Source organism: Notamacropus eugenii, chromosome 1 (genome assembly GCF_028372415.1).
Source record: "Notamacropus eugenii isolate mMacEug1 chromosome 1, mMacEug1.pri_v2, whole genome shotgun sequence".
NCBI classification, from domain to species: Eukaryota; Metazoa; Chordata; class Mammalia; order Diprotodontia; family Macropodidae; genus Notamacropus; species Notamacropus eugenii.
Genome location: NC_092872.1, coordinates 680,700,912 through 680,711,433, shown reverse-complemented (window position 1 = coordinate 680,711,433; position 10,522 = coordinate 680,700,912). Strand labels below are relative to the sequence as shown.

The 10,522-nt window shown below is 35.3% G+C and overlaps 1 protein-coding gene across 4 annotated transcripts in view; it reads right to left on the bottom strand.

Moving 5' to 3' along the window:
- LOC140521175 (zinc finger protein 69 homolog) overlaps positions 1-10,522 on the bottom strand; it is a 41,892-nt gene that overhangs the window by 18,077 nt on the left and 13,293 nt on the right. For all 4 annotated transcript variants that reach the window (XM_072635911.1, XM_072635907.1, XM_072635908.1 and 1 more), the window contains exons 4-5: positions 2,208-2,334; positions 5-100 (exon numbers count right to left, since the gene is read on the bottom strand). In XM_072635911.1, the coding sequence (XP_072492012.1) occupies positions 5-100; positions 2,208-2,334 (223 nt within the window). The remainder of the gene's footprint in view (positions 1-4; positions 101-2,207; positions 2,335-10,522) is intronic.

The following is a 10,522-nucleotide window of genomic DNA, read 5'->3' as shown; positions in this document are numbered from 1 at the left end:
TCACCTAGGCGGTTCCTTTTTGGAATTTCCTTCTTGGCCCATGGATCTTTTCCATGCTCCAACTGAGAAAACACATCTGGCTTGGAAACTGGATGTCCTCCTTATAGGTAAAAAAGAAATGCTTTAAGTGTTGGTGATGGAAGATAAAGAATCAGAGCAGAAATCAGTTTCATCCTATTCTTGTCTACACATGGGAGCTATAAATCCACATATCCACTGTACTCTTTTGAACAAGCACTTTTATATTCTATAATATTTTCTCTATAACATCATTCATTTTCTCACATTTTGTGAGAACCATATTTTCCTCTGATAGTTTAGTATCCTTTGCAACATTCTCCAATGGAGGTTATTCTTTTAACTCTCTATAATTCATAGCAGTGTCAACTACACTTTGGAGTAGACAGAGTGGTGGACTGAGAGTCAAGAAAATCTGAATTCAAATCTTACTTCAGAACTTAATAGCTGTGTGACCCTGGGCATATCACATAACCTCTCTGTACCTTAGTTTCTTCTTTTGTAAAATGTGGATAGTATTAACACCAAAATCCAAAGGTGATTGTAAAGATGAAATGAGACAATATATTGTAAAGTACTTTGTAAACCTTAGAGTGCTTATGCATGCCAACTGTTGTGATTATTATAGTGCCAGATGTCAGTGATTATCTAGTCCAATTTATACCCAAAAGGAATCTCCAGTATAACATACCTGAAGAGTTTATGCAGATTTCATAGATCTTCAATGTGGGGGCAGGATGCCCAGCACCTTCCTAGACAGCCACTTTCAAGCAGCTCTAATTATTAGAAATTTATTAATAATAACATTTACATAGCAATTTAAGGTTTACAAAGCACTATACATATTATCTCAGTTCATCTTCACAACAAACTTGTGAAGCAGGTTCTGTTATCATATCTATGTTGTATAGATAATGGCTTCCTTCAAGATTCAGTTCAAATCTTACTTTCTGTAAGAGCTTTTCCCACCTACACCCCCTGGTGCCTTACCTCTAAGATGACTTGCCATTTATTCTGTATACATCTTGTACATCTATAGTTATTTGCATATTGCCTTTCCAATTAGAATATAAGCTCCAGTAAGGGCAGGTAGCATGGTTCTGCCTTTCTTGTATCTCCGTAGCTAAGCATAGTGCCTGGCACATAGTAAGTGATTAACAAATACTTGTTGATTATAATGAAAAAGTTATTTGACTCTTTCATGCACTATGTTACCTATCCCAGTTTCAGAATCTTGTGCAACTTAATGATTATGCCATCTATATCTTTATTCAAGTCAAAACAAAAACATTAAACAGAAATGGACCAAATATATATCCCTTCACACTCCACTGGAGGCCGCCAAACAAGTTAACGCTGAGTTAATAATTAATAAATTCTCTTTGAATTTAGCTATGCAACCTGAATCTATCTAATTATACTGTCTAGTGCACATTTCTTATTCCTTTCCAGAAGAATAAAATTGCATAATTTATCAAATTCTTTGCTAAAAATCCAAGTAACCTACATCTACAATATTTTACTGATCTACCAATTTAGTAACCCTGTTAAAAAGGAAATCATGTGAGTATGGCATGACCTATTTTCAATGAAACCATGCTTCATATGCTTCCTTGTACTCACTGAATTCTTTTCTTTATTTTCACTAGTCATCTCTTTAATGATCCATACTAGAACTTTCCCAGGAATCAAAGTAAAACTCAAAGGACAGCAGTCTGCTAAAGAAAACTCTGATTTTTCACCCTATCTCCCACCTCCAAGCCATCTGTGTTCCACAATAGGCATTCCCAGGTTCTTTAAGTAATCCTCGTATAGAACAGTTTTCTGTTCTCTCACTATCCTCATCACCCTCCTCTAAATGTGTTCTTTTATCAATATTCTTCCTAAAATGCAGAGTTTACAAATGAATAATATTTCAGGCATGATCTGACCAAATAAAAATATAATTGAAGTATGGCTTCCTTTATCCTAGAAACTATGTCTGGGGGTTATGGAGGAGTATGCAGGAGAGAAGAGAAAGAAGGAAGGAAGTAAAGAAATGGAAGGAAAGAAGGGAGTGAAGGAGGGAGGGAGAGAAGAAGGAAGGAAGTTATTGAAATACTTTAAAAATCAAGTTACTGGACACCTGGTTAAGAGTACCTACTCTTGCTTAATGTTATTTTCTGAATCATATAAAAAATAACTCTTACCCAATGAAGCCATGTTCTTGTAGTTATCCAGCATCACATCTCTATACAGACCTTTCTGAGCTGAATCAAAATGCCCCCATTCATCCTGGGTGAAGCTCATAGACTTATCCTTGAATGTCAGTGATTCCTGAAATACCAAGTGGTTTTTTTAAATTTTTTTTTATTTATTTTTACAAGCATTTATTACTTCTCCCTCTTACAATCTAAAGGAAGGAGGGAAGGAAGGAAGGAAGGAAGGAAGGAAGGAAGGAAGGAAGGAAGGAAGGAAGGAAGGAAGGAAGGAAGGAAGGAAGCCTCATAACAAATGTGAATAATTCAGCAAAAAAAAAAAAATTATATTGACCATGTCTAAGAACATGTGTTTATTCTGCATTTTAAACCTATTTCCTCTCTTACAGGAGGTAGGTGTTATGTTTTATCTTTGGACATCTGGACTCAGACTCATGATTATCATTGCAATAACCAGGGTTCTAAGATATTTTGAAGTTTTCTCTATGATGTCGCATTACATATGCAAATTACTCTCCTGGTTCTGTTTACCTTACTCTGTATCAGTCCATGGAGCTCTCTAATTATGACAAAAAATAGTTGATAACACTTATATGCTGTAATTTTTTTAGCTGTTCCCCAATAGGTGAATTCCCCAATAGGTGAGTTCCCCTCTTAGTTCACAATTTTTACAATTTTTAAGATTATAGTTTGTATATGAGGCCTTCAAAAACATTTTTACTCAGACTAAAACTACCATCCTGGAACCCTGATATGACCCTGGAGAGAAAGGACAACATTCTGTCAGTCAATAAACATTTATAAAGCATCTACAGTGTGCCAGCTACCGTACTAAGAACAGGGGACACAGATACTAAAAAAGAAAGACAATCCTTTCCTTAAACAACTTTTTATATCATGGTCATTTGTGGAAATCCAGTACCTACCACTTGCTTCCCTAACCCTCCCCCTTCCCCCAGGTAAAACTTCACTCTTAATAAAGAAATTCAATTAAGCAAAACCACCACAGAAGAAAATGTAAACAAAATGGTTATCTAACAATCCTCCTCCCTCAAACCTGTATGCAGTGAGGAGGGGGAATAGTTTTTCATTAAATTGAGTAAATTGGCACAATTACATGAACTGGTAATTCATGATGCTTAATGTTTCAAGTCAAATAGAACCTTTATTGTATTCCATATCTGGAAGTATTTTAAACTAACTCAGGCTATATTGGGTAATAACATAATATATAAATTCTCTGTTAAAGATTTCTCTGCCCTCTGTAGCAACAACACAGTGACTTCTAGCAGCTCAGGGACTGGGTATGTAGGGTAGGGAGCCAAAGCTAGGATGGAGGCAGGAAGTGAGGCAACAAATAGGGTTAATGAAGTAGTCGAGTTTTTTTGGTCTGTATGTTTTAAATAGTAACAACATTTAGATCAAGATAAAATAAAAATATTCATGGTAGGATGCTTTGTAGTAACAAAGAACTGGAAACAAGTATACACTGGGAAATGGTTGAAAAAATAAACGTGGCATATGAATAAAATATTATTATATGGAGATGATAAATATGAAAAATTCAGAGAATCATAGGAAAATTTCTATGAACTAATGCTAAGCAAAATAGCAATATATATAATGATTACAATAATGTAAAGGAAAAGCTCACTTAAAGGAAGCCAATATCTGAGTAACTGCAACGAAGCAACAGCCATGATTCTGGAGAACATATAATGAAACATGCCTCCTGCTCCTACTCCTCATCCTCATCCTCCTCGCTGCACATCAGGAAGGGATATCATTAGCGAGCCGTGTTGTTTATATTTTCAGATATACTCGTTGTGTTTAATTGCTTTTCTTTATTACAAGGGAAGTTTTAGTGGAGGATGGGGTATGTGCAGGACTTCCAGAAATGGCCGTGATATTTAAAAAAAAAAGATACAAATAAAACTTTTTTAAAAAATAAAGGAAGGACCTTTAGTAGTAAAATATTTTTGAATTGCTAAATATACGCCAAGACTGACAATCAGAAAATGCTAGACTATGTGGAACATATCAAATTGGGCACACATCAAAGAAGTGTAAGACATGGTCTATATCCTTGTAAAGCATGCAGTTTTGCTCAGTTGGAAAATATAATCTTGAAAAATTTTAGAAAACAGTACAAGACAGAATATTTTGAAATCCTAAATTATATGGTAAGCACATAAAATGGAACTGTTTATCCTTCATTTCTGAAGAGGACCAATGATATCACAGAGTGATGTCTTGACTTGCTTGTCAATTGGATTTAGGTGAGTCAGAATTGCACAAAGTCTTCAGCCACACTCTCTTTTCCAGAGTCACTGAAGTTCAGTGGCAAGACAAAAGTTAAGATGACTGGCTATGGCCTAGGATACAATGGATGATCAAGCTCTAGGCACTCCACAGTGCTTAGACTACTTCAACCTCTTTCATGGCCATTGGAACAAATTGTTCTCATCCACTTATTCCACCAGGGGAAAGTCTTCACATGATTAGGGGAGACATTCCGTAAGTCATTGATGGGCTTGAGGCCTGTTGGTTACCCTTAACCTAGTTTAACGTGTCTGCCAAGACAGTTCTCCCAGTAAGTGGCTGTGTGCATGTAACCACTTCTTGAGCCACAGGTAAGAGCTGGGTGACAGTTGGACACCAAAGATGAATGAGCAGCCCTCAAAGGGCTCAGAAAGCCCTCATATCAGAGGTGTTAGTCCTCCCTGAACACCCTATAGTATGGAGTATTTCCTAAATAAGGACATCAGGATAGGGTAGGGAGAGAAGAGAAGCCAAAAGAATTACAGAACCTGAGAATAAGAATGCCCTCAAAATTATTACAAATGTGTAGTTATCTTAGCCACTGTTTTAACACTTCTGAGACTAGTTATGTACTACTTCAAAAGGGAAGCTACTTCATTTAAAAAGTTTTAATTGTCAAACATTCTTTCTTAAAGTGAGCTGAAATAATTTTCCTTGTACCTTTTGCCAATTGAACACTAAACCATAAAAACATATAGTCATTTGGTATGAAACTGATAAAATTTTGTTCAGGATTAAACATATTAAAAAGAACAGCTACAGTAACAATAATGGAATTGTTTTTGATGAAACTGTATATCTGTATAATGTTTAATGGCCAGAAAAATACTTTCTTTATAATAATCTTCAGTAAGTTATGTAGGATTTGCTAGAACAAAAGTCCATATCATATGTCTCTACATTCTACATTAAGTTCTGCACTTTAAATAAATAAATATCTTCTCAACAGTTAATACCTTTATACAAACAGATAACCCAGTTACATAGAAATGAAACAAAATGGAGAAAACAGTTCAAATAAATACAGGCCTTTGAGTAACAGAGATATTTTTTTTGTCTGTTTGTTTTTCAATAAAGCTAGGCAGGTAAGGAGAAGGAAAAATGTAGACAAGGTGAGAAAGACTGAAAAAAACAGGAAGAAAAAAGAGAAAAGAACAGTCCTATCCCTCGTTATGACAAAGCAGGGAATCTAACCTGTGATCCTAAGAATATATATATTGTCATTTTTCCAAAGGTACCTAAGTGGCCTCTGACTGTTTTCGCTTATGTATGTGGGGAGCTAATGGAGACATCTGCTAACAGAATGAACTGCTACACGTTGTATCTCAGGATTGAATCTATGTACCTCTTTTTATTTTGGAAGTGGTAGGGTCAATCTAATGATCAATAGAAGGTGAAGGACCTTCAAGATGCTAAAAAATTTCAAAGGCTGGGCAAGTGAGATGGACAAATAGAGGCAGAGCCCCGTACCCCTCTGTTCTCTAAATCTATGGTAACCTGCTTCCAAACAAAAATGACTTGCATTTTGTACATAATTGTATTACATATAAAGAGCATATATATAATCTATATTATATATTTGTATCTACAATAGTATATATGTATAGATAATAGTATATATGTATAGATAATATATAATTATATTAGTATTATTGGCAGATCCAACACATTACTGCCTCATACTGGGATTAGAATATAGTAAAAGTTGTCCTTGAATAGAATGAAATAGAAAAGTCTTCATTAGGCACTTATTTTGTGCTAAAATTGTACTAAGTGCTGGGGATACAAATTGGAAAGTAAAATACTCCCTGCTCCCAAGGAACTCACATTCTCATTAGAGAAGACAAGATATATAGGAAGGTTTGGGTGCAAAGCAGATGTAAAGACCCAGCAGACAGATGAATGACAGAGCTCAGGAATCCTTAGGGAAATAAATTTGCTATCTAAAACATCTACCCTATCATACCCATGTACTGGTACAGTTGAGTTTTAGAACATAAATACTGTACTGTAAATACATCCTCATTAAACTTCACCTTTTAAAGTTTTGACCAAACTTTCACAACTGAAAATTTTTTATGAATCATGCTACTTCCCCTCTCTACAGAACAAAAATAACAAGCCCCCTCCCCCCCAAAAAAGTTATGATTTACTGTGCAATCCCTCCTAGGTACCATCTAATTTATGTCTTTATTTCTTTGTCATTCCTGACTTCTTCAAACAAGTAGTTTATCTACCTCAATGAATTTGCAAATCAAAATACCTCTGAGGTTTCACTTCAGTCTAAGTAACTTAGCAGAGATGACAAAAGGTAGAAATATTCCATCTAAAAATAGCTGTGGAAAGACACATACATTAATACGTTGTTGGTGGAGCTATGAATTGGTCCAGCTTCTTCCAAAAAGCAATTTGGAATCATACTAAAGAAGAAATTTAAATATCAATACCTTAAGAGGGTAAGAGAAAAAGAAGGGATATGTAGGAAAATGTAAAAAAAAAAAGTATGCGTGTGTATGTGTATATATTATTTTTAAAAGAGAAACTTCCACACTTTTCCAGAATTTGAAGGAAATCAGCAGATTAGTTCCCACAAACAGGAGTTCCTGAAGGATCTCACCATCCTCAGGGAATTATTCATTTATTTTCACTCGGCATCAGTCATCCTGAATGATACTGTTAGACACCTTTGATGAGCATATCCCCACTATATTAATATGATATTGAAAACGAGATGGCCATTAAACATGATCATCCTGCGCATCTGTCAAGAATCATGACTTAATCAATGCACAGGATGTATCTAGTTGAATAAGAATCTTTAAGGTTGCACTTTGTTATACCAAATATTATTTTATCACCAACCAATAATAAAAAGTGGAATCTTGAATTCTCTGTATACTTTTCAGTCAATGATATAAATGTGAAGCTATCATGGGATATAAAGTATTATTTTTGAGTGCTATCCTCATAATTTCATTAAGTAAATACTCTATTTATACAAAGATGATTTTTATAAAGTTTTATAAAGAGGAGAAAGTAGAAAGAAATATAGGTCAGTAGTTACTAGAGTCTTCTTGCTTACCTTTTTTCCCATGATTATCCCCAATCATTGGCTTTAGCAGTTTTATGAGGTGATATTGCTCATAACATTGAACTTTCCATTTCTATAGGCTTTTTGTTGTTGTTTTTATGAAAAAAGAAATCTATTCTGAACTTAAGCACCTCAAAATTTCTATTTCCATTCAGATTATAGTGCAAAAGAGAATTCTGTGGGAAACCATGTATCTCCATGTCTTACTGCTTGCTTTTTTTAAAGTATATAATATAGTCTACAGTGTTACCTTAAAAAAGTGTCCTGCTTATCTGTGATTCCTCCCATACTTCTTTTTGTTCTGTATATTTTTTTGAAATGTTATAAAACATCCCCATTTTGGCACCACTATTGCTAACTTCCTCTCCTCATCCTCCAATTTAAAAAGTGAGAGAAAGAAGGAAAGCCCTTGTAATAAATAAGCATAATCAAACAAAATAAATCCACACAGTGGCCATGTCCAAATGCATGCCTCTGTACTCCATATCTACCACCTCTCTATCAAGAGGTGGTTAATATGCTTTGTCACAGATCCATGGCTAGTCACTGAGATGATCAGAGTTCTTAATGTCCTTTAAAGTTATTTTTCTTTACAAACTTGCTGTACTTGTATAAATTGTTCTCCTAGTTGAGCTCACTTCATGCTGCCCTAGATTCTATGAAATACTGTAGTGTTTTTCTTATGGCATAATAATACTCTATTACATTCATATACCACAGTTTTCTCAGCCATTTCTCAGTTATCTGAGACAATGGAGGGTGCCCTATAGATTTTGGTTCTTTTTATTTTCCTCTTCCTCAAATCCTCTGTTCAGGATCAGGAAGTTTAGTTTGCTTGGGATTATTCTTTCCTTGTTTCCTTATTAAGTTTGATGTATTTCCATTGTTTGTACATATGCAAGCATGATCAAATCTTTTGTCCATTTCAAGTAAGATTGAGGTTCATTTGTTGCTAACTCCTTCCACCTCTTCTTCCTTCAAGAGGTACGGGTTGTTTTCAGTAACGATTCCTTGATAGGTAGAATTGAGACTTTTTTTTTTTCAAATAATAGCTTTCAGGAAGTTGGAGGGGGTAGAGGTTGGGGAAGATAATGAATTGTTTTGGATATGTTCCAAAAGTCAGTTTCTTTCCTTGACCTATTGTTTTGATTTCTTTTTCTTAGAGAAGTTGTTTTATATATCAAATAGCCTGTATTTCCTTCTATTTTTTTAATTTTAAAATTTGTCATAATAATTTCTTGCTGCCTCAAAGAGTCATTGTTTATTTTTTATTCTAGGTTTCAGAAAAGGCTTACCACTCTCTCTTCTAAGCTGCTTATTCTTCTAATTATTTTTTTTTTACCTCTTTCTTTGTTGCTTTTAAGCATTCAGTGGCAGTCTTTTTTCCTTTGAGTCTCTGCATGCAGTTACTATAGAAATACTCTCCTTTTGAGGATCTCTAGATTTTCAATAATGTTTTCTATTCATCAGTGTATTCTTTGATTAACTCTCATCTCTAATTTTACTCCCTATATTAGAACTTTGTGCCAGGGCCAGGCTCAATCCCTTGTTGTGTTTTTGGAGAAAGTGGTCTGTCCTGCTTGTTCTCGCCTTGGGCTCCTTGGGTTCTTGCACTGATCTCCACCTCCCAGGATTAAGGTCACCTGCATCATTATTGAGGTTCAGAATGCTAAATCTTTTGGGCCTTTTAATCTCAGGAGAGAATGTTAGAGACCTCAGAGTCCTCAGGCTTAAATCATACAAACCTAAGCTCATCGCTGGCTGTTTCCTGCTGCCACTTCCTCGGTTTTGAAAGTTCCCACCATGGGGCTTTCCTACTGCTCTGGGAACCATTGTTTTTGCTGCCTCTTGACACGGAACATTGCAGTCTACACATATTCCATCTCTGGTAATGTTGAGGAGCTACCTTGTTCTGACTTTGCTGGAGGGCCCCCCTTTTCTATTCCACTGCTTCTGAATGACTTTTTGTACAATTTCTCGAGTAGAGCAATACTCAGACTTTCTAACATTGTAAAATCTGCCAGTCTTGCTTCATTGGCAATAACTGAAAAGAGCATAAGATGACTTTCACGCCATGAAGAAGCAAAAAGTATTTTTGTGGAGAGATGCTGTGGCATGGTAAATGTAGCTCTGAATTTGAAGTCAGGAAACCTAGGTTTGAATCTTACCTCAGACACTTCTCTGCCGTATGATCATTAAACAAGTCATTTCATCTCTCAGAAATTGTTTCCCTTATAATGAGGAAAGTGCCAGCTTGAAAGCACTAAACATATGAACTACTATATTCATCAAGACCATTTCCTTCCCAACTATTCCCTTCTTTAACAATAGTGATCTATACTTTCAGTGGTGTAGATTCTCCCTACAGTGGTATAGAGAGCAATCGTTCAGTCATTTATTAAGTGTTTATTAAGTACCTAGTATATTCTGGGCACTGGCAACACTAATACAAAAGTGAAAAGGTTCCTGCTCTCAAGATTATATTCTACTACAAGGTTAGATGTTTTCCATTGCAACTCCTTTATGAATTAATAGAATATTTTTTAGATTAACTGTTGCTCAAAAATTCTTCAGAATTACAAAATGTCAGACATGGGTGGCAGATGGAACTTCAAAAACCAACTCCTTCAACACATAAATAAAAAAAAAACTGCCCAATACAACAACAAGTACACATCCAGCCTTTGCTTTAAGACCTGAAGTGAGGGCAAACCCATGATTTTCTGAGGCAGATCATCCCACTTTTTTGTTAGGAAATTGTTTCTGAAGCCAGATCTAAATGTTCCACTTTGAAACTTTTTCCCATTGTTCTGCCTTTTGGAGCAAAACAGCAAATCTAATACCTCTTCAGATTGCTGAAGACAGCTATCATGAACTCCTTAAATACATTTTT